Source organism: Oreochromis aureus, linkage group 12 (genome assembly GCF_013358895.1).
Source record: "Oreochromis aureus strain Israel breed Guangdong linkage group 12, ZZ_aureus, whole genome shotgun sequence".
Taxonomy (NCBI): domain Eukaryota; kingdom Metazoa; phylum Chordata; class Actinopteri; order Cichliformes; family Cichlidae; genus Oreochromis; species Oreochromis aureus.
Window position 1 is genome coordinate 26555955 of NC_052953.1, and position 24796 is coordinate 26580750.

General features: G+C 41.7%; 1 protein-coding gene across 2 annotated transcripts; it reads right to left on the reverse strand.

Moving 5' to 3' along the window:
- Window positions 1-1661: 1661 nt before the first annotated feature.
- LOC116323701 (rapamycin-insensitive companion of mTOR) lies at window positions 1662-23725 on the reverse strand. Of its 2 annotated transcripts, none has more exons than XM_039620953.1 (37): window positions 23582-23725; window positions 23409-23456; window positions 21890-21987; window positions 18216-18280; window positions 17862-17993; window positions 17609-17672; window positions 17011-17137; window positions 16698-16867; window positions 16209-16276; window positions 15778-15845; window positions 15561-15643; window positions 15081-15168; window positions 13255-13345; window positions 13082-13148; window positions 12862-12942; window positions 12638-12738; window positions 11865-12024; window positions 11531-11632; window positions 11402-11448; window positions 11160-11295; window positions 10850-11049; window positions 10589-10715; window positions 10133-10297; window positions 9928-10004; window positions 9751-9829; window positions 9262-9371; window positions 9087-9174; window positions 8896-8988; window positions 8677-8783; window positions 8288-8517; window positions 7052-8141; window positions 5800-6107; window positions 5496-5702; window positions 5241-5393; window positions 3735-3858; window positions 3505-3643; window positions 1662-3408 (listed from the first exon to the last, which is right to left on the reverse strand). In XM_039620953.1, exons 1-37 carry the CDS (start codon window positions 23628-23630, stop codon window positions 3328-3330), a joined length of 5223 nt encoding a protein of 1740 aa, XP_039476887.1. In that variant the 5' UTR covers window positions 23631-23725; the 3' UTR covers window positions 1662-3327. The 2 variants fall into 2 exon arrangements, with proteins under 2 accessions (XP_039476887.1, XP_031599967.1); XM_031744107.2 differs by having other exon boundaries at window positions 5800-6059; window positions 23582-23724.
- Between the last annotated feature and the right edge of the window lie 1071 nt (window positions 23726-24796).

Consider the following 24796-nt stretch of genomic DNA (forward strand, 5'->3'; position numbering starts at 1 on the left):
GGGCTGGGGTTGGTTATGAGACACTTTATTTCCTAAAATTTGATGAATTTATTTGTGCACATCGTTTTCTTTTCTGCATCAGTTTATTATGGAAATGTCTTTTTTTCTCTAAAGAGAAATCAAAACAGACATCAGGTATATTGTCCCCATCCATAAAAACATGAGTTTCTGCCTGATATCGGGCTGCTTTTGTGTATTTTGTTTGGGGACTTAATTAATTTCTTTTAATTTATAATCCCTTGAACTTTGAAATCCAAGATATGTTCCACTAATAATTTCCATCTTAAACACATCTTTGAGTCTGACTGGAAACCAGAAGGTCAGGCATGCATGCTCCTATTTTCATATTCTGGCTTCCACATGATTTAGACTTTGATGAGACCACTGGCTCTGCAGCAATCAGTCATGTTACATTTCTAAGCTCTACAGCACTCTCTCCTGCAAACATGGTGCTTCTTTTAGAAGAGTGCCAAAATAAAAGCAGAAGATGACCTACACAACTGCACATGTTCTGAACTCATTCAGGTTAAAATGTTACATTTAAAAAAAAAAGAATTTAACACCTTTAAAGCATTAAATGCCAGGTTCGAAGTTCATGATGCACTTGTTAGCCCTGTGTGTGCCTGGTCATTTACTTGGATCAGTGAATGGTTGTTCCAAAGTTTATGCTAGTAAAAAAAGGTGAGCGGCCTTTGCTGTTAGAGCGCCTAAACTTTAGGACAGTCTGCCCACTGACATCACAACAGCAATTTCTTTATTTGCAGATATTCCCTGCTGTGGACCACTGCTGTTGATAATCTTCTGCAGCCCATAAAAACTTTTAATCCCAACTCTGATCATCACACAAGCCAAAAATTAAATATCCTCTTATTGTTTTCATTGATTTTGAAGTTTACAACATCTGTTACTCCAAATGTTTCATTCGAAAGAACGACGATATATAAGAGGAGTTTAAGATCAAAAACAGGTCAGAAAAGGAAGACGTGTAGTAAGGATTTACATTTTTAAACCCCGCACCTTTGTTTCAATAGTTCATTTTCTTTTTAAAATGTGAATATGTCATTGGAGCTTTAAGCTAAATTACTTTATAGAAAAGAAATGTTATTTTGGAATCCTACCGAAACAAAACAAATGGTCATACAAGTGCATCTTATCCTATAGATTTATCCTCTAGGATTAAGGAGTGTAAAAATTCAAAAGGTCCAACTTAAAAACTTAAAAACCATCAGCAGCATCTCCACAGGTCAGCAGGGGGAACTCTGCCTACACTTTTTGCTTTATTGTCTCATAAATCTCTCCTTAAAACACTTACTTGGCCTTTTTGGGCGGTAACTTCAATAAACATGCTATATATGAAAAAGCTGAGATTGTTATTGAAACTGTCAAAGTACGGCAACACTGAAGGGAAATCGTGTTTTAAACACAGAACTGTGCAGATAACTTGATAACTTAAACATTAAGGAACACTACCTATACGTAGAAGATGTGCCCAGCCTAATTTTTGAGGATTTTGTTTTACCTAATTTAAATGTTTCTTCTTCTTCAAAAAAAAATGTAACTGTAACTGTAACCATATTAGCTGACTTATAAGACATTAACACAGTAAATAATTGAAAAAAGTTGGATTTTTTTTAAGTTAAATAATATCAACTATCTTTGGGTATTTCAAATTTTGTTTTATTAACAATGCATCCCTTTGATAGGATTGTATGTTTCTTTAGGTCACCAATGCCCCCAAAACATACTGTACACATTATACAAGGGAAACCACGATTCAGGCAAAAAAAAAAAAAAAGGAAAAAAAAAGAAAAAAACTTTTAAATTATAATACAGTCTTGAGGAAAAAATATAAATAACTTTTTTCTTCTCTGGTTGAGCTCACTCTATGGTACAGACATATAATAAATAGATCGGATCTGACATCACTCAGCTGATCTATGAATCATCTCTCTATGAGTCCATTTGTGTAGCAGCAGTAGAGCAAAAAAAAAAAAATTAAATTAAAAAAAAAAAAAATTAATAATAAGCCAATGGAACCCGAGCAGCTCCCCTGTTTCCCCTGGAAAACCTTTTATAAATCCTTTAGTCACCGCTCGCGTTCCCCCCTGTGAAACTGCATGGTGGAGGCAAATCCAGGGGTCATTATAGTCCTACAACGTAATGGCAGCAAGTAATGGCAACCTATTTTTAAAAAGGTTTTACAAGCAAGAAACACGTTCAGGTGACATTACAACTTCGCCATGCTTGTTGGACATGCAGTGGAGGTGAAGCACAGAGGTAAGAAGGCATAGTGATGGGCAGCCGCTGGGTTTACGCAGAGTTTGGAAACACGTGTGAGCAGAGATTGGGACTGAATCTACAATGAATCTTCCGAGCGTCTTTCCAAGGATCGACCCACTTCCAGAGAAGCTCGCTAAAAATGCAGTGGAAGAAAAAAACCACGAGAAGTCCTTAGCAGGTAAAGGATGGCATAAACTAGCATTAAATTACGTGCTATTCTTCCCATGGACTGCGTGAGGGTGGTAGATATAATGCTTTAGAAAATAGAATACTAGTGATGTTTGATTGTCTGAGATACAAGAACTAGAAAAGCAATTGGCTACCTGTGCTGACAAGAGGCTACAGGTTGTAGGAAGTAGAGAGGCAATAGAAGCAAAAGCACATATCCGGCTAGAACAGATCACGAGTCGGGGTGGGATATGAAGGCTCCAGGTACGTTTTAAAAACAGCAGGATCCCTCTGTAGTGTTTTGTCGAAGAAAAGAACGCAAGGTCTGAGGAACCACTGGGCAGACACGACGACATGACTTATTTCATTACAGAAAAAAAAAACAAGACCACCTCTGGAAAGAGGAGGGAAAAAAATGAGTTTTTTTGTTTGTTTGTTTTTTAAACACAGCTCGAGTCTTTGTCCTAATGATCCAGCTTGTCGCTGAGCATTATGTTGATGTATTATTGAGTGTTGCTCGACATCGCCAGTCCATTTGAAAACAGTATTTGGTTAAACTGCTCCCCCTTTTTCCTGTTTTTTTTATTTAGAAAAAGAAAAAAAAATGTCTGAGACAGCATTAGGCGTGTCGGATTACATTTGTTTATAGATGCTGACGTCCTTTGTTTCCAGCTCATATGTAAGGTGACTGATGACCATCTCCTCTTTTTCCTTGGCTGTGGTGCTGTTAAAATCCACCAGAAACACATCGAAATGCCCCACCCCGTCTTCAGAGCCTTAACTCATATTATTTCAGTTTTGCCTTCCTTTCAGGGTGATAAGAAGCCGGGTCTGCAGCTGTGCAGGGAACGCAGGAGGGATGGGGGAGAAATGGGATGATCAGGATTCTTCAGGAGGGTCAGCGTCCTCTTCAACAGGTTTTGGTTGCTTTGTCAGGATTGCTTCTGCTTCCTCAAACATCTGGGGAGAACCAAAAGAAGAACAGTGATTAAACATGTAAGCACAAGGACACAGTCTGTTTTAAAAAACTTCAAATCAAGTTTCAATTGATCTTACTGGCATAAATTGCACATCCTGGAAAAGTTCTTGTATGAAACGTCTTGAGGTCAGGCGAAATGCACAGTGGGATAAGAGGTGAGAAACCTCTGAGTACAGGCAAATGTCATCAAACGCATATGAAAACTTCTCTTTTATCCTAAAGAGAGGTGAAATATTTTAGAGAACTTGGAAAACAACTTTAAAGTGTATCCAGAGTATATGCACAAAAGGGAGAAAAGGAGCCTTACGTCAGTAGTCCTGTTTCGTGGCCTTTGGTTCCTACGGAGGAGCTGAGGTTGATGATGAGGCGGAGCACCTCCTTTCTCAGTAAGACTCGAGAGGCGGGGCCGTCCTCGGATATCGCCTTGCCACCTGAGGGAAGCGAGCGAATATTTATACACACACTCTTATTTACGTTCACAAAACCAAGGGACTCATTTTCACCCAATGGCACTTTATAAATAAAGTAACTCAGTTAAAATAAAACCCCATCTTCTCATATTTTATTACCGTCTCTAAAATTGGGTTTATTCATCATACAGTGAATTTTGAAGTGTGTGGGATGAGAAGGAAAAAAAAAGTCAAATCAGCCTGCAGCATGCCGGGTTGCCTAGCAACATATATTGTTTACACATAGTTTGATATAAAAACTGCTATAAACTGATCCAGAGCTAGCAGTGTGTGATTGATTGATAAAGTTCAATAAAACGTGATTAATTATTGCAGGGCTGAGTGGGTTGTTGGAGACGTGGCAGAGCTGGGTGGAGTGTGTTATTGGACACAAATGGGGAACTGGACTGGTTGCTGGCTGTGCGGGGCAGTGTGGGAAGCGTAGCTGAACTGAGGGGAGAATCCAGAGTGTGGAGAACTAATCCATAAATGCAGAGCAGAGCAGCTGAGTGGGGCGGCTCTTAGGCCTGAGCAGGAGAGCTGAAAACTGATGCAGAGCAGTGTGGATGATGAGATTTGTTTGACTCGTTAATTCGTTCAAATGTGATTCTTATTATGTTGGAACCAACCATGCAGTGAATTTTAAAATGTATGCAGTGAGCTGTTCAATCAGTTTCACAGTAATTAATCGGTTTTTAATACAAAACAGATGAACTTCTGTATTATTATCCTTCTACAACTGCTAAGCTATTTAGTTGTGTTAGTTACTGTCTTGTTTGTTGTACACTCTGTTAATTCATTATGATCTGTAATGAAATGATCTCAAGTCATTTGTAAAACTAATAAACTCCCCAAGACTTCATCTTAAATACTTATTCTGTTACATCATTTCTTGGAATAAGAAACATTGAATAAAAATTTAAAACTAAACTTCTTCAAGAAATGACTTCATTGTCAATGTCTGGGAGGTTTAACTTTTATTTCTCATTAATGCTGCAATTTTATGCTGAAGTATAAATGTGTGTGTGGGTTTTTGTATTTGCTTATTCCACAGAACTAAACTTTAATCAAATATTAAGGACTGAATATTCCACAGGGCAGGACTCACTTGTCCTGCCACTGCTCATTTTGGCAAGGACTCTCATCAACAAAAAAAGATTAAACTAAAGAGACTTTCCTAGTTAAATAAAGACTTCCTTTGTCATTCTAATTTGCTTTGACGGTCTAGAGAAAGAGAGAGGAAACAGGCGGAAAGAGAAAAAAGGTCCAACAAATGAGTTGATGGAGAGGGAGACAGTAAGACTTTCAACTGGAACAAAGCAGCACTTTTTAATTTAGCATATTGTGGTTATTTGTGAGCTTACCAATGACAATGTCACCAGGTGTAGGTGTGCCAGAGATTGAACCTTGTGACACAGCAGCATCACTGCAGCCCGACACCCCAGAAAATTTTGACTGGGGCATCACCTCCAGGCGGTGGCCGCTTTGGCCTCCCCATGATGGAAAGTCGACAAAATCTGCGAGAAAAGATGGAGAAAAAAAAAGAAGCATTCCTTGAAGTATCTGTTAGGTTTAATCCGTATCCGTTCAAATGACTGAATGTGTGCATGTCAGCTTACCTGTACGAGAGTGTGTGCTATTGATCAGTGGTTGGGTGGGATATCCAAGGACGATCGCTCCCACGCAGTAGAGGCAGTTTTCTTCAGTGTGAACCTGCAGGCCCGTCTCCTCTGAGCCCACCATGTGGTTCGGGGTGTCTCCTCGGTGCACAATCAGCTCTGAGATACTAAACTGCTGCTTCAGCACTGGGAGGGCAGGACGATCACCTACAGAGGTGATAAGCACCAACAGAAATCAGTTTCTTGTCTTTGTGCAGCTTTGTGATTCAGTAGTTTATTTAATTATGTGCGAAGTGGACGTTACCATCGCCGTCACCGAAAAGAAAACGTTTCCGCTCTTCTGATGGCGGGCTGATCCTCTGCTGAAAGTAGGCAGAGTCTCTGATGTGGAACATGTCATGGATGTCCATTGGCAGCGCCAGGCCAATGTAGTCATCGTTACATCCGAAGGTGACGCTGGAGACCATGGAGCGTACTGAAGAGCAGCGGTGAAGGGTGCTTTGGTTGATTGGACTGAGTAGCTCCTCTTTATCCAAAGAGGCAAAACTCAGAGCTTTCAGAAACCTAGGGAGGGCAAGAGGAGAGGTGCGTGAGAGGATCCGGGGGGAGAGGCTGGGAAAGAAAAGGAACATGGGGAATAAATGGGGAAAAAAAAAATGTTTGGTAAAAGAACAGAGAGGGGAAACTTTTTTTGCTGTAGAACGCCATCAGAGCAGCAGCAGCAAAAGTCATTGTGTTTCCATTGTCTGAGGTTTAAAGTTATAAATGAATTCTTTTTCTAGTGCAATCAGTCAATAAGAACAGTGGGTAATGTACAGGTTAAGAGTTATGAACTCATCTGTTACACCTTTGTATCAGAGAATTAGCTCTTTTTTCACACTCTCTCACATTTCCTTATTTTCTGGTCCTGCTTTTGGCACTAACTTACCTTACCCACCACTTTTTTTCTATGCATGACTTATCACTGTGATGCATTTATACTAGAAACATTGTAAAACATCACCTTGCACTAATCGCTACCTGTTTGCCATTTATATTTTTAAGTTAGGGTCACGGGGGGCCACTAGAAATTGACCAGTCTACGTGGGACTTACTCGCACAACAGGAAAGCACTGACAGATCAACTGTAGGCAAAGAGCAGTTAGTACTCTACTAAAGCAGCAACAACATATTGATCTGTCTGGACTGGTGCTAGAAGCTACATCTCTAAAGGAGGACACAAGCTAGGTCCACCCACCGCGGTACGAGTGTTCTGGACAGCCTGCGGTACGAACTTACGGCGCTGGGTTCTGGACAGGTAACCCTCCTATCTGATATCCTGACAGACACAGCAGAAGGTGCACAAAAAGACACCCCCCCAAAATCTGTCATTCCAAAGGTACAAAAAAACTAAAAGCGAAAACTCAGGTTCAGCCGTGTTTTTAACACTCTTTAGGCTGACATCTTCACTTGGCACCAAACATAATTTAAATATGCTCAAAAAGACAACAGAATACTACAGAAGGGTTAAGATGTCCCGTTTCCATGAAGCAAACCCTGCGGTGGAGCCGACTTACCTGCGGGGAGTTAGTCTGGAATCGAGACTGCCACTCTTCATAGTGATGGTGTCTGTGAACAGCACATCTTTGGCAGGTGAAGCCAGCGCTTCACTGTGAGACAAAGATGGGTGTATCCTCTGCTGCTGAAGCCTCTTCAGCGTAGCGTAGCCCAGTGCGTCTCTCGGGCTGGTGTACATGAAGCTACAATCAGCCAGGCTTTTTATGGTGGTCACTGAGGGGGACTTGAGAGACTGAGCCCGGCGGGGGAGGGTGTGGGAGGAGCCAGGAGGTACCAGAGAGACAGTGGAGGACTTGGACGTGGACATGTGGTTAGTCTGGGACTGGGGGGTGAGGGATGAGAGTGTTTTGACAGTCTTGGCAGACACTACCGTGTTGAGGCTCACGCAGTCAGAGGAATCCGGTTCGGCCTCCGGATGCTCCGGGTTGCCAACGGTTTCCCGAGAGGGGCTGGAGCTCATGGAGCTGATGCCGCTCGTTGTGGTGTCCGTGTTAAAGCTCTGACTGCGGCTTTTAAACTGAGTACCTCCGCCACCCCCTCCTACATTGCCTCCGCTAGAAGAGCTGGCATCTCCTGCTAGACGCTCCCGGCTGCTCTGCTCTCTCTCCCGACTATGGTGCTCTGGAGCCCCATGGCTTCCGAGAGTACTAAGTCCGAGGCCTGAGCCTCCTCCCTTCGCCAGCCTGCCATCCACCAAGTGCTCCTCTGAGCCCCCTCTTGTCCCAACAAATGATGTCTCCAGACTGACCGTTGGACTCTTTGGCATTCCTCGGCCATTAAAGATAGGGGTAAAGTCCCCCTGGTTTGGGCTGTAGACAGAGGGCTCTGTCACTGTCCTGTTCCGCCTCATACTCCCAGTCTTGAGCTCAGTGGGAGTTCGGGAGCCCGATGGTGTCTTGGGGTCACTGGTGGAGCGCAGTTTCTTGCTGGGGAGAGACAGGGAGTTCAGGAAGCGAGTGCGAACGAAGCGAGTCGAGGCCAATATTGTAAAGGGGCTGCGGTCTTTGACTGGTTTGGAGTGTAAGTACAAAGAAGTCTCATCCGACTGGTCCAGAACATCACACTTGTCATCATCCAGGATGTACATGTCTAAGAGAAATGAAATTAATTAAAAAGGTCCAACTTCTAGCAATAATTACTGATTATTATAGAGATCTTTAAAAAAAAACAAAAAAACATAAATTTCAATAGTTTTGGAGAACATGGCGACAAAGCAAAGGCAATGTGCTACATACTTGGTTGAGACTCGCTCTCGCTGTTGTGGCGGGAGCTGGTGGACTCCGAGTTTAGACTTAGCGTGCTCGGCACTGAAGAAAGTTCAGAGGTCAGCTGCGTGTCCACCTCGTCTGGAGTGACGGGCCACAGCGTCCTGCGACTGTGTCTGACTGCATCCCAACCGAACTGTTTTAGCACCTCACAGCCCTGCTTGGTCTTGGTGATCACACCCAGCACATACACACATGTCCTGTGGGCACCAGGTGACAGTCAAAATACAAATACAAAATACTTCTATATGAAATAAAGAAAACATGTTCTCCTCATTTGTTCTGTTTCAAAGTCAACATGTTCCATAGTAACGTTTTTTTAAAGTAACTGAATAAAAGACAAAGAAAGAAAAGCTCACCCTCGCACTGACAGCACCTCACAGTGCTGAGCCAATGCAAGGATATCAGGAATGACGTTCTCCTCCTGCAGGAGATTCAGACCCCAGTTTGAAGAGCCAATGTTGCCCTGAAAGAAAAAACAAAACAAAACGAAAAACAACCACAATCAAGCCCGTGTCTTTGTGAATATTATCATTTAAGATTAACTTATGCGACAAGGATTAATCAGCGTTACTGACTAGTGCCCAGAGAGCAGCTTTGAGCTGTTTGATGCCCTCCCAGGTGTCCAGCATCGGGGAGCGAATCGTGTAGCTAAGGTCAGGCACTACACTCTGGAGACAGATGGGGCAAAAATAAAAGACAAATGGCAGAACAGCTGAATAATAATTTTTAGTTAAAAAAGAAAAAGAAAAAAAAAAAGAGACCTTACCTGAGCCTCTAATAAATGACAGCCTGTCTTATCGTGAACCAGCTGACCATACAAGTGCACAGGGAGATAGACATTTGGTCTTTGTAACCTGGAGACATGACCAAAGAAATCAGGCACAGTCAAAAACCCAATTACTCACAGCTCATCGGGTGGCCCCAAATTTCACCCTTCTTACCTTTGGTTGCTGCGTCTGACGTAGTTGTCTCCATCGACAGGTTTTCGGTAAGTTGTTAGTGCTTCATTGAGCTGCTCCTCTATCAGGTCCACATACTTAAGATTGTACTCCTGCAACCCACAGAGTCTGCTTAATATTCAATTCAATTCAATTTTATTTATAGAATGCCAAATCACAACAACAGTTGCCTCAAAGGTGCTTTATACTGCAAGGTTAAGAGCCTACAATAATACAAAGAAAACAGAGAAAACCCCAACAGTCATATGACCCACTATGAGCAAGCGCTTTGGCGACAGTGGGGAGGAAAAACTCCCATTTAACAGGAAGAAACTTCCAGCAGAACCAGGCTCAGGGAGGGGCAGCAATCTGCCATGACCGGTTGGGGTGAGGGGAGGAAACTCATTTGTATGTGTCCTTGTTATAGCCACATGATTTCTGAATATTTTAAATGAGATTTCATTAAGCTGTCTGCTGATATTTGAATAATACCTTTTGCCATTTATCCAGCTGTTTGCTGACATAGCCCCTCTCATTGAGGTAGGAGAAACCTTTAGGAATGGACAGGAACCTAAAAAAGCAGGAAAAAAAGATGTGGAGTGTGTTCAAGAAGGACTATTTCAGAGTGACGCACTGTGTTTTTGTATTGTTGTAGAGGTAGACACCTACCTGAGGAGCAGCAAGAGGCCTTTGTCTCCCAGGTGGGACACAGCTGGTTTCAGCTGGATTAGAGCGTGAAGGTTGGCCTGTAAAGCAGCAGAATGGGCACAAAACGAAACTGTCAGATAACACGATGGGCTCAATCTTATCTTCTTTTGCTACTTTATTATTTAATTGCTTTGCTGAGAACAATCTAAGCGGCATCATCACTCACCTTGTCTTCACACGCCTCGTCCAGTATGTCCAGGGCCTCCATGGACACAGCCTTGTTGTGGTCGTGAAGCTGTGTGACCAGCAGCTCCATGCCCCAGCTACTGAAGAACTCCACGCCTGCACGCAGCAGCACGCGGAGGTGCTTGGTAGCATACAGCCTGCACGTCTGCACAGCGAGACAAGAAGCATTGTGTGATCAGGGGTGGTGCGAACATTTAATTGCCGAGGAGGCCTACTACTTCTCAGAAGGTGTGGTGGGTGGAGGAAATTGAGGTGATCAGGTGTGTTTAGGAAAAGAAAAAGAAAAAAGGGCAAGTTTGGCAATAGATGATTCAGTTTATTTTATGCCTACAAATGTGGCAGTGTGATAAGAGGTGGCTGACCACTGTGCATGAAAACAACAACAACTTCCCCATTACTACTAATTAAAATGTTAGTATTTTAACAGCTTGTTTACATCAGTAGAAGCAGTGAGGATCTTGGAGAGGATCACTCTGGCCAGACCATCTCTGCTGTAGTCCAGTGTGGATACAGCGAGTTTCAGCACAGCATCCTGGTTCTTCACAGAGCACAGATTCAGCAGGCTGAAAATAGAGGGGAGAAAAAAAAGTGCAAATGTCACCTTGCAGGATGTTTTTAATCAAACAGCTCTGACACCATTTCACTCTGCAGGCCTGGAAAAGCTCAAAATAGATTAAAGACTTTTCTGCTCACTCACCACTGAAACAGGCCACATTTCTCTAGTAGTTTGACTCCCTGTGGGTGCGCCGAGAGCGTCCCCAGGAAGAGGAAGTAGTGTTGGCTGAGTGTAGTGAGCAGGCCATTACTCTGCAGACAGCGCTCGGGCTTCATTCCAGAGGATGAGGAGAGCCACGATACCATGTCCTTCACCAGGTCCTCCAGGTAACCCTGGCCATCCTGGTTGATGGCGGGGGAAAAAATAAAGCGTCAAAAACAAAGGCGGGTTTGTAAATGACCAAAAAGAAGACATAAATTAGAGTGTGAGCATCAGTGTAAACCTCTCTAACCTCATCGGAGTCCATGAGGAACTCAACAAACTGACAGCCAACCACAGTGAGTTGTCTGGCCTTTAGGTGATCCAACGCGAGCCCTGCGTACAACTTACTACTGGGCTTATAAAAGTACAGCAGCCTCCGAACAAACCTCCATCAGACAAAAACAAATAGAAATGTAAAACAGGATGTGAGAAAAGCACACTGAACAAATTCAGTTTCTTGTAATGAGCTGTGGTTAAATAAAAAAGGCTTACTTGTGCATCTGTTCATCTTTGTTGTTCCTGAGGTTTACATTTGGCCACTGGGAAGACAAAAAAAAATACCCTTTTACACATGTAAAAACAAAACGTCGAGTCTGTGGTGGTAGATGAGAACAGCCTGACCTTGAGGATGGTGGCAATAAGCAACCAATTCCACTCCAAGTTCTGCTTGTGGTTGAGAATCTGACTGTCTCGCAGATTCATCATCAGTGCTTCTTCTGTGTCCTGAGCACAGAAGCAGAAAAAACAGAAGCTGTAAATATGAAAGTAAAACTATTTGTTTTATTTAAAGGTTTAAACTTTTGGCTTTAAATTGTTCAATTCAGGTTTGCAGCAAATAACAGCCTCCCTCTTTCTAGCTACACTAAACACACCACATACTTTGCAACAAACACACAGAAGCCGAAGCTAAGACCAACCGTCAGATGGAAAATACATAAAACATGTTGGTCTTTACCTTAATGACATAGATGTCTTTGTGGACACGTGAATCTCTGCGGTTATGTGACGACACAGACTTGCGAATGATGTGGTCCAGATAAAGACTGTGCGGTTTCAAACCTTTCTTCTTCTTCTCATGGAAACGTTTCAGGTTGTTGACGGCTGCACTTGCTCGCCTAGAGAGCATAGAGACAAAGATGGAGGATGTTTTAAAATGGTTTAAAAACTAGTATGTATTCAAGTAAATCCTACAAGTTAGTCGGCAACCAGTTGGTGAGTAGTGGCTGGATGAAATTTAAACAATTAGCAGGTTGGTGTGGCATGGAAGATGCCAATTTGCCTGCGAACACTCGCCAATTCAAACCTTAAAAAGTGTGATACAAAATGTTCAAAGTATCAAAGTAAAATTCTCACGTTATCACTGAAACCAACACCTTTCAAAATGCGCAACTTTGAACTTTGAAGGCGAACAGCTCCCTTTTCTTCCATACGAACTACAGGTGACCATGGCAATCTGCTTGCAACCAACGTAAATCCACATGCTTATTGTGCAGCACCCACTTTTCAACCTCCAGCAACCACTCGTTAACCGGTCGTGGACACGCTTTTTTAGCGACTGATTGTTACCAGCGAGTCAATGACCAGTCAATAGGCATAAAATCAGCACTACTGATAAGAACATCTTTATGAGAGAACACTGCAAAGGATTATGACTACAGATTAGAGGAAATTATTTTATTACAATAAAAAAAAACAAGAGTGATTGCGTGTGTGGCAGTTTGTACTCACAGTCGTTTCTCTTGGGGGATGTCAAAGGAGGCTGCCATGTTGATGAGAGTGGGAAGGCAGTGCAAGTGGTGACTATGGGAATGAGGAAGGATGGTATTTGCCTGAACAAGAGAGAAATAAAACCATGGTGAGTATAGCAAAAGAAGCCAAAGGAGTCAAAGAAACAAAGATATAGCTTAGAAACTTTCAGAAATACACAAAATTATACTTTTTTTTAAAATTACCATGTGTAAAAGTTCTCCCAAAAGGATGGTGGCCCTGACAGCAAGCTGGTCATCGCTACTGGTCACAACTTCAACAAGGCCCTACAGTATCAAAAATAAAGGCACAAGGAAGGACATTAATATAAAAGCCACCCAAAAGCTGTTAATACAATACTGTGAAACTCACACACTCCTAGCCTGAGTAAATTAAACCTATTGTGCTTTTACTGTGTCAGCTCACCTCTAAAAGCCCGCTGGAAATGAAGGCAGAAAGAACAAATGCCAGGTAGTTGTCCATTAGGTCAGGCCTAATGAAGGGAGCAGATAAAAATCATTTTATGGCTTGTTTACACACTGAAGTGACAACAGTTCTGGCAACATATTTCATTTCTATCCTGTGCTTTCGTTTGTCACCTAGAGCGGGCTCGATGGGGTAGGATGACTTTGGCCTCGGCAGCAACAAACCCGTCAGACAGTCTCCAGGTGTCCTGGAACCTGGCGGGGTCTGAAGGAGAACAGAGCAAACAGACCAGTTTGTCAGTGTGTGTAAAACATGGACCTACTTGGGGTCTAAAAGAAATAAAGCATTTTATTCTATATTTAACCGAAGGCTGTACTAAGATAACATATCAAATGCTGAAACTAAGATTTTTTTTATCTTAAGCAGGAAAAAATGCAAATTTTTTAAATTGATTGCATTAACACATTTCAAAAAAGTGGAGCTGGGACATTTTTCACACTATGTCAGAGAACAAAAGCACAAATGTGTCGTGGTTTCCTGGCGATTTAGAATTTAAGCTAATTTTTTTTTAGTTCAAAACACACCAAATGTATTCAGTGGGTCACCAAATGCATTTTATTATGTAGACATGCAGACTGTCCTTCAGTGCTGTCCTGCTAAAATGAAAGCGTTTTCCTTCAAATGGACTTTATCATCATGTTGCTCCAAAAATTTCTACCTTGTGTATCATTAAGCATTATTTGGGCCTTCACAGATTTGCCCAGTTATCCATGTAATGTGCATTAATTCATCTCCAAACCCCAGCAGATCCTTGGTTTTTAAACTAATCACTGATAATAAACCAGACAGCCCCTCGTTAGACTACAGAATGAAGCAGATGAGACCACAGGGCAGCTTTCCCCCTCGCCTCAGTCTTAAATGAGCTCTGGTTGGCTCAGGAAGGACAGCTGGATTTTTTGGATGATGGTCTAATTTGTATCTGTGGATCCAACTATGAACTGTGTCCACAAATAACGATATTCAGAAGTGTTCCTAAACCAGCGATCGCCATCCCCCGGGGCACGGACGTTTGGTACCGGTCTGTGAGTCGTTTGGTACCGGGCCACGAGAGTTGAGGGTTGGGTGTGAAATTTATGGTTTTCAGGGTTTTAATCATTAACTCGGTTTCCCTGGGTCTTTTCCCGTGTTGTAGTTGTCTTATTTTGAAAGAAATATTTGCGCGTTACCATAGCGACCAGAGAGCATTAAGGGGCAGAGGAGGATGTTACTCTCAATGTTGTTGGCGCTGCTAATAAAGTTACACAATTACATAGTGAATTTGCATTTATTATTATATTTACAAAATACCACAGCTTTTGTCTTGATCTTAGCATTTTATTTTGTTGTATTTATCCGCAACACCTTAAAGGCCGGTCCGTGAAAATACTGTTTGACATTAAACCGGTCCGTTGCGCAAAAAAGGTTTAGGCCGCTGCTCTAAACCCAGCAAAAGACCTGTTTTTGATGCAGTGTCACACAAGGGTCCCGAAGACCACGGTCATTTAGTGTTGGTTTTCTGACGCTGTCTCGTTTCCCATTTTCTCAGAATCTTTAATGATATTTTGTGCGGTAGATGACTAAGTCACATTGTTTTCTGCTTTTCTTTTTCCAAATTACACATTTAAGTGTTAATTCTAAAACTGTTTAAGAATTTGTTTTTCACACTCAGTGGGCAAACCCCGTAAAAGTGCTGAGCCCCTCTCATCTTTACTCCTGAACAACTCAACCTTTCTGGGAATGTCTTTTCACACACGGTCGTGTTACTTATTAACCTAACAAGCAGTGAGATCTTCAACCAGGTGTTTTTTTCCTTTTTATATTACATAACTGTTCCAATCTCGTGCTTCCTGTCTCAACTTTTCTGAAATGTACTACTTACATCAAATACTTAATATAAAAGTTACACTTCTTTTTTCACATAAGGATTAAATGATTTGAAAATTAGATATTTTTTACTTACCAACACTTAGAAGGGCTTCAGTGAAGTCTTGAGTTACAATGGGCACAGGAAGCCTGAATATCTCATATAACACCTCCAACAAGCCTTTCTGTAGAGCATATTTGATAAAATTGGTTACAAATAATTATACTGGATATGGCAAAAGCTGCACTGTTAAGTAGCAGAAAAGAACACTTAAAACATAATGTTAATGCTGTGTAAAACAGTGATTTGCAGGCTTGAGGGAACCCATTGGTTTGATAAGATGCCATGGCAAATACACTCTGTGCTTCACGCCTCTGAAGCCAAGCAGACTTAACATGAGTAAAGAGCCTGTTTCATACAGGAAATTTTGGTTGGTTTTTAATTTCTAACGCAACTCCATCTAACTGCTGCACAATAAAAACAATCGCTTGGATGGAATCTTCACAGGCAAGAATCAGAAAAATCAGTGTTTTTGAATATCAAACTTCCTCAAGCGTCAAACATTTTTATACTCACCCTAACTTCCATATTTGGTATGCAAAGTAAGCCAATTAAAGACTGGATTCCAGAATTTCCAGCCTTGCATAGGTTGATAATTCCTGAGAGAAAAAAGAGAGAGAGAGAGAGAGAGAGAGAGAGAGAGAGAGAGAGAGAGAATAGGAGATATTTAACAGTGGGTATTCTGAACAAGTATGTACAGAAAGAATAATTACACAAATATTAAAGCCCTTACCAGACCAGGAGCGGAAAGCAGCCACTATAGCCATTCTGCTGGACAAAAAACGGGCTTCTCTGTCTTCCCTGTGAACAAGAAAAACACACGTTAAAGACTGGACATCATGTTCTGTGCACACGACAACATTATGATCTTTTAGCCGGTGGTCGTTCAGACTACACAACACAAACAAAACATAAAAGATCTTTTATAAAAATCTGACTTCACATCCTCTGGCAAGCCGCTGCAGAGTCAAGCCGCCCTGACAACAAGGGTCGCCTAACAAAAACACTACACAAACCCTCCTCTCTCTCGCTCTCTCTCTCTATGCACAGTTTTACCAATATTGGAATAGAACGGCCAAAACAGGGAAATGCCAGACACTCAATCTTTTTGTTTCTATTGTAACACAGGCTCTTCATGCCACCTAAACATACACACACACTCACTTGAGTTGCCCTTCAGCCGTGTCTGCGTTGTGACGGTAGTGAAAATCAGTGAAAGGCGCGAGGATTTGCTGGAGAACAGAGAACAAAAACAGAGAAAATTGATGCATACAAAACACAACAGTAAAGAGAGCTTCAAATTACATCTCTATTTACTACTGTCAGGAAAAAGCTTGCAGTAATAATTAACCTGCTACACATCTTATATAACATCTTTGTGACTGCAGTGATGAGCTGCTACTGTCCCAAGTGTTTACAGACAATGAGGCTTTGGAGAAATGCTGTAACTGATTACTGTAAGCTCCATGGGAAAGAGACGGGCACCTACAGCTCTGCTAATCCTGACTGGAATGGCTCCCGGCACAGTGGCTCATTTTTAAACAGAAGCTTCTTCTCAATTCATAAACTATCTGTGTGTGTGTGTGTGTGTGTGTGTGTGTGTGTGTGTGTGTGTGTGTGTGTGTGTGTGTGTGTGTGTGTGTGTGCACAGACCTCCAACTCGACGTCAACACGCACATACTGGCGGGTGCGTGGGTGGTTGAGTAAGTGGAGGATGGTGGTGATAAGTGCTTCGTTGATGCGACTTAGTTGACAGTCTATCACACTCTTAAGGATGGTGCTGAGGCCTCCCCGTTTGGCCACCACCTCTGGGTTCTTCAGGGCTACACAGGCAATGGCGATAATAATAATAATAATAATGTCAAACAACAATAGCTCTCCACCTCAGAAAGTTTTTCTGTTCACCCAAAGAGCACCATGCATAGCAACTGCACCGGCCTGCATCTTTAAACACCAGGCACTTTACCTAGCTCGCATACGATGGCGATGGCAGCGCGCACCATGCGGTCTCTCTCCTGCAGGCCGTCGGTCCCCACAGCAATTAAAGAGTTTGCAATAGACGTGGGGAAGAGCATGGCGTTGACAGTGATGATCTACAGAGAGAGGAAGAGGACAAGAACATGAGTCATCAAAACAAGTCACGACAAAGAGAGACAAAAAATAACTTCACTGTTTTGCTTTTTTTATGGCCGCTTTTTCTGGAACTCCAGAAAAAGAAGATCAACTTTTGAAATGCAAAAACAGGATCTGACTATTCTGAAGGTCACATATTTAGTGCTTGTAAAACTGGTAGTTCCTTCAAGAAATTGAAGCTGAAACCACAGCACTATGACTCTAAGCGCTGTGTGAAGATTTACAGTAAACTACTCAACTATAAATAACCCCGCCTGCAGACTCATGCAAACCATCCCCACTGACACTCCTGCTAACCCCGGGAGCTTTCTGGTGGCATTTTGCTGGCACAGGAGTGAGCAGTGAGGGCAAATTCCTCGAGTGACATGAGAGCGACTCTGCAAAGAGTAAGAAGGAACAAAGATTGCCAAAACACATAGCCTTGTTTTTACCTTTCGGACAAGTCGTAGAGCCTGAGTCCTCTCCCCCTCATTACTCTGCTGGATGTCAATGCATCTGAAAAAACCCCCAATCATAATAATCAGTCATGTACCATGGTTGGGCTGAAGAAGAAGAAGACTGGCTGAAGCATGGTACTACAAACACCCTAACAACTTAACCAAAAAAAAACAACTGTTGTGCTATAACATGAAGTAAGCCTACCAACCGTTACACCTGACTGGGTGATTCAAAGCATGAGCTCACCTGGCTATCAAGTAATCCACCTGTAGTCTGAGGACCTTCTGCAGTACGCTGGTATCTCTGATGAGGTAGCGAAGCGCCCGCAACCCCGCAGCACGCACTTCTTTAGCTTCATTAAGGAGAGCTAGTCGCAGACTAGAAATTAAAAACAAACAAAAAGGTGACTAAAACTAGAGCACAGACAACCTGACACAAGATTTGACTATTTCCTGAATTACTTCATTGACTGATACTTTTCAATCACACATTCACGTCATCATTATTCCAAATCCAGAACAGCTTAACAGCCAGAGTAAATTAAAAGAGCACATTAAATAGGACACACTTACACTATTATTGGTTGCTGAGATTACTTACCAAATGATGATTTCTTCATATGTAAACCCAAAATTTTCCTCGCGGTGGCCAATGCTGCACAGCAGCTATAAAACAGAAACATAAAAAAGATTTCAATATGGCCATGACTCCATTAGCATGGTTTTAGTGAAGGACAAGAGTAAACTGAGCCCAGTCAGGTACATGCTGATTTAATGGATAACTGTGAATGAACAAATGTGTTCAACTCATTTAGATGAAGGCTTTAAGTAGGAAACCCATAGAGGCAAAACATTCACAGTCTGAATGACCACTTGCCACTATTTGTCGCTTAAGCACATGCTTGTATGATAGTACGTCAAAACACAAAGGAGATAAGATAGTCTTCAATAGTTGGACTAATTCTGTTGTATTGTTCTCTCATAGCCTAGATATGTGCTCCTATTTTCTCTATCCTATCAGGTCTGGCAGTCAGTGTGACCCTGTTTCCAGCATGAATGTCTACCTTTAGCAATTCCCTAAAGGCAGGTAAGGCTGTGCAGTATGTCGTAAAAAAAATCACATCTCAATACGCATAGAAAAGAAGTACTCATCAAGTACACTTTTTCTTAAATTTATTCATCGATCTGAGAGCCTTGTTACCAAAGTTCAATGGCAGCTAACCAATGTCCTCAACAGAATTCAGTTTCTGAGTTGGTAAGTAAAAGAGCCAGACTAACCAGAACCTACAGCAGACTGACTACTGGTACACATGAGTTATTAAGCCATGCACACTGAGCAGAAAATAAAAATCTGCTGAGACTACTTTTGCCAGCTGCACTCGAAGGCAGAGCTGGAAATCATCATGAGCAGGGGTGTCAAACATAAGGCACAGGGGCCAGCATGAGCCTGGGAAAGACTCCAAAGCGGCCCACTGGACAGCTTTGGGAAATGTGATGAAGTGCATAGATTTATGACCCTTTTAACAGTATTTTCATAAGTTTTACAGCTTTCCTACTGATAAAAGACCCCTCACGACTGCTATTCATAATACACCTAAGTAATTAAGTAACGTATAAACAATTAAATGAAAAAAGTTCCTGTTTTTTCCACTATGTACAATAACATGTTTCCATACTAGATAGGAAAAAAAAAGGACAATGAAAAATGTATATGTAATAAAAGGACGGTCTGGGCAAGACATTTTTCTGTAATTTTACAAATTTATCACATAAGCTCAAAGTAGGATGTATGTAGCAAACAATTCAAAATGACTTTACATGTATGATCTTGAGGATGAGAGACAATATAAATCTGTGGTAAACACAGTGAAATAATAAAATACGGTTGCAGTACTTGTAACTATTAAATCAAAGAGAGAGTGGGAGACAGAGTAATTTAAAAAAAAATGTAGCCAAACAAACAAACAAACAAACAAACAAACAAAAAAAACAGTTATAAGAGATCGATCACTTCTTCCTTTTTACTGCAGAAAGATGGCCTTGTGGGCCCTTTATGTGGGGTGTGAATGAATCTGTTGTCACTGTGTAAGAGGTAACATTGCCAGCACAAAGCCACAGCAATTGCGAAGTATAAGCCAGAAGGGTATTCAAATGACTGAAATCAGCTATAAAGTGTCAGCCCCATGTTTCTATGTAATCATCATCCAAATCTTATGTGGAGTGTTTACATCTCCCTAACAACTGTAGAGCTGCACACAACAACTAGTGAGAATGTGAACTCTAATCAATATTTTACATATTTAATGTTCCAAATAGGGTAACACCGTTCTTAGAGGTACACTGAGGCTTCTTCACACAACAAGTCAATGCTCCTCCATCACAGTTGTCTATTCTGCCATGTGTCTCCTAATGAAAGTGAACCACTGTAGTACTTTTGGTTTGAACTGTTCCTCAAAGTTGAGCATAAATTTCTTAAAGCACAGCAGAGCATGAGGCAAGACGGAGCAGGGTGGGATGGGTGACGAGAGGCAAGAAGGAGTATGGGGTTGTTTTAAAACAGCTGTGATGTCAGAGCCCAAACAGGCAAACGAGGGGAGAGGAGATGGGGACAGGGTGCACGTGATGCTCTCCGGGGGGGTGGGGGATTAGCTCACCCTCACTGTCCTGGAACCCTTATAAGGAATCAGAGTCATGGTGCTCTAATGGGACACACACACACACACACACACACACACATCATGGCTATAACCCTCCAGTCAGTTGTAAACAAGAGAGTTAGGTGTACAGATTACAGGCACACAAACCCATGCTCTCACTCAGCCTCGAGCCTGCTCCAGTGCCAGCTGCACAGTTGTAGGAGGGCCAGTACTCACTTGCCGCACAGCCACCAACAATTGTTTACAATACGCTTATGACCGGCAGTCAGAAGTGGTCTGAGGCAGTGGGGTGAAAGAGGAAATCGGGATATGGCTATGATCAGGACTCTCCTGTAAACATGTGCATGGACAACTGCGGACACCGCAGACCAGTAGTTGTTCTGATAATACTGCTTTTTAGTTAGCTTCCTTAAAATACTGCACATCACTGTCTTTGCACACAGACACAGACAGTCCTGTCACAACAAAGTGAAGAGCAGACAAATACCTGCACTCAGATGACAAACTTTATACCAATTTGACCCCAGCGTAGGTGCAGACGGAGAGTGTGAAACTGTGGTAAATTAGACAGTTGTGCACATGGTTTTGACTCTTTTTTTCCCACCTGAGGTGACAGTCAGCAAGGCCAGTGTGCTCAAGGCACAAGAAAGTGCTAGTTTTCTATCTCACGCTCATCTCGCAATCATTAACTCATTTTCTCCACCCCTGTTATTCCTGTTCAAAATAACAGGAAGGAGACTACTCCAGCATGTTTTGGGTTGACAGGAGAAAAACACCCTGGAGAGGTCACTAGTCCTGACCAACAGGGCTGACCTGAATGATGAGCGAAAACACTAAAACAGATTTTTTTTAATGAGCAAGAAACTTAAATTTCATACTCTTTTTTTATTATTATTGCAGTCAGTCTGCAGTCAGCTGAGACTGAAGAAGACACTTAGATGAGTGACGAAACGTTTCTCAAACTGAAAACGCTACGTCCAGATGAACAGAACAAACTTTTGGGGATATTATTGCTATTATTCATCTCTGTATCAGTAACATTTACTGCTTTTAAGTGAATCAGAGCAGTTATACTGCATGGTCAAAACAATTTAAAACTTGTATGGGCTCACATGTGTTACAATCCATGTTAGCATATTTGTGTTTTAAGCCTTGCTAAACTGAAAATCCTCCTAAATCCTCTGTTTTTTTATCATTCACATTAAAAACCAGAAGAGAAAAAATGACTAAAATAATCTTTTCTTCTTCTTTTTTTTTAACAAATCAAAGTCTCAGGTCCATACAAACAATAACTAGACACTATTAATCTCAGATTTCAAAGTCTGAGCACTGCTCCACATGCACATTAGACTGGAGTGCTCTCCTATCCCTCGAGCTCCTGTTATATTCACTGTCAGCATCACAGTGACAGGCACAACTAGGCCTGCTGGCATCAACACCCAAGAGGAAAAGATCAAGGAGAGGTCAGTGGTGACACTACAGAGGAGGAGCAGCTAATCAATCTTGTGAGAGATCTGAACCAAGTGAACCCTCTCAAAAAGCTACATGTCTCACAACATTTCAGCAAGGCAAAACTGTCTTTAAATGAGGCAAAATTATCAGAGCTTGACAGCGTTACCTTTATGAAGTTGTTCAGGTGGCCCAGTTTTCGCATGTTACTGACTCCGTGCGGTTTGGCCACATTTTGAAGGATTTCACGGAAGTTTTCTGACGGTTCTGAAGGAGAATGAAAAGGAAATACAATGTAACTAAGGGAGGCGTTAAGCCATATTGCCATAATAATATCAGTCAATGAACCGTAATAGATATCCTGCAGGAAGGAAGTTGGTTTAGCTGGAACTAATGTAGAGTGTACAATCAAAACAAAGGCTAGACATTAAAAAAGCAAGACCTGAGCGGGAAGTGTTTTTGTTTTCAGTTCCTTTCAACTATCCTACGCTAAATGTTTTGACAAACGGGAACCGCATTTTAAAACAGAATCGTCTAAGCGTGGTCGACGCCTTAACGCCCGCTTTGCGTGGGATGACTTCCACATATTGCCCTGCAAGACAAATGTAAACATCGCACAAACTAGGAAAACACCAGCTTAATGAGCTGCTCAGATCACTTTCTCCTCAACAACCAAGCGCAGCAGATGATAAGCCTGATTCCACTGCAGCTTGTCAAAAAGTAATAGCTATCGGTATTAGTCATCAGTCTCACTGCTCCAAACACTGCACTCAATCCATCGCTCAAAAGTGGAAATGAGAAAAATGCCAGACCAAAGGGTTACTTTGGTAACAAGCATTTGTAAACATCACGAGCCAATCTTACAGTAAGTTATGAATACATCACATTTTAATTGATGCCACAGTGATTACATGAAATTAGTATGCACATTTGTTATTTCATCATTTTCAACCTCTGGGAACTGACATACTTTAGTTTTCCCCAGTTTTGGTACTGTCAGGAAGAACATGTAAATAGTGTAAATCGCACTGAAGCAGCTGATAGGTTAAGTGTATTGACTCTCCTGTGGTGAAGATTTTAATGTTGTCAGTCATACATTTTTAGGTGAGCGTGTCTCTAGTTGACACGATTGTAACGAATCTAGCAGGGATCTGGGCCTCCAGGACTGAGACACTGCTGCTCCGTGTAAACAAACTGCTATGCAGTGTTGATGCTGGAGGAGTAAATCTGACAAGTTGTGCAGCTGTGTTATCAGTGCTCCTCTGGAAGATCCACCGTGTGCTGCCTCAATGCTTCTCGGCGCACAGCTTTCAGACTCAATTCCCCCAGCCAGTTAGCGATGACAAATGCATGACTGCAACTCTTATGGCTACTTGGCTAAATAACAGGCTATCGTGCCCACTCACGCCGATCAAAATAACAGAGCGTCTTCATGGCTGGTTAGCTGCAGCTAGCTAACGCTAACTCAGCTAGTTAAGTTAGCTCGTTGCCGCCTGTTGTTATGACATCGATAGCGACGTTTTTAGACCAAACAGTGAGGGAAAATGGCGAAATAACAACAGCAGTGATGGGTCAAGCGCGTACACTGTCTAGACTTTCACCACGCGGGGCTAGCGTTTGCAGATATCGCCCTCATCCATTTTGAACAATAATCGCTTTCAGGGTGATGTGATGAAGCCTCTGCTTACCTCTGCTCAGATCCAGCGGTACGTTCTCCTCCCCGCTGTCATTCCGACCTGTCAAAAACACACACCGCGGACACGCCGAGACATTACTCCAAGGTCATCGCGTGCGTGACAAAATCATATTTTGCAATATCCTGCTTTTACAGCAGCCGCTGAATCGAGGTTTTTGTGCTTACCTCGCATCCGAAGACTCCGGATAGGACGGCCGCGGAAGCTGGCCGCCATGTTTCCAGGAACATACACAACACCGGAAACTTCGCGGGTTATCGCGAGACAGCAGACAAGAGAGGGACCGCAACAGATCCACAACAGACCTAAGATCAGCTGGATCCTCCTTAATATCCCTCTAATCGTATGAGGGATAAAGCATAAATCTGACCTGGCGACTGTGTTAGGGTTAGCAAAGGGGGATCTCATTCAAGAGCTAAATTTCTATCACAAATATTATCATTTCAAGTAAAGTTAAATTTTCACTTGCCTTATCCATTCGTTTTTTATTGTTTAAGTATATTCTTCTTCTTCTTCCTTTTTCTATTATTAATATTATTACTATTATTATTATTATTATTATGCATACATTTAACATGGGTTTTGACTGAAAAATACTTTCAATAAGTCATGTCTATGAGTGGCTCCAACTCGAACTTTCACAGACATTTCACAGTTATAACTGAAGACTTCACAGTTTTCACGCATAAAGCCTGTCACTAAACATTTAAAGTAGTTTATTCTGTTTTTTAAAAAATGTAATTTTAATGACTATCTAATGTGCAAGTTGTTATTATGCAGTTATTATTATTAATTATTTTTTGGTAAATATCAAAAGTAAATAATATCAAAAGTAAAATGTCATATTACAGCACAACTTCTTGTTAGTTTGTTTTTCTGCCGTTTTACTAAAGGCAAAACAGGTATTCGTTGGAGAAAAGAATAATAATAACAATGAATGACTATAATGTTCAGCTTTTCAGGTCTTAAAATCTGCAATAACCATCTTGCACACTTGGTGTCACCCATACATAACAATGAACATTTTGTCAATCTCTGGGAATGGACCGAAATGTGGCTTCACCAATTGAAATAAATAGACACTCTCTGAGTACAGGCGTATTTTGTCTGTTTGCAAATTAATTTCAACTAACACCTGAATGCATGAAAGAAAGTGACTTTTTCTCTTACTCTCTAATAGCAATGACTCTACATACTGATTCTGATCTCGACTCAATTTAATAGCCCAGTCTGAAAAGGACAGGAGTATTGTACAACCTTCACAATCAAGCTAATCAGGAAAAAAAAGTTAACAGTATGGAAGTAGCTTATAGCAGGCCTATTATATTTACATTAACATCAATAACATTAATGTATTCATATTTTAAAATTAATATGAATAA

Bases quoted from the DNA above. Each gene is read 5' to 3' on its own strand.
- LOC116323701 (XM_039620953.1), bottom strand. From the start codon at position 23,630: ATGGCGGCCAGCTTCCGCGGCCGTCCTATCCGGAGTCTTCGGATGCGA. The intron at 11,050-11,159 runs GTTAGAGAGGTT...GCCATCAACCAG, and splicing joins TCCTCATGGACTCCGATGAG to GATGGCCAGGGTTACCTGGA. The intron at 8,142-8,287 runs GTATGTAGCACA...CATTTCTCTTAG, and splicing joins CGAGAGCGAGTCTCAACCAA to ACATGTACATCCTGGATGAT.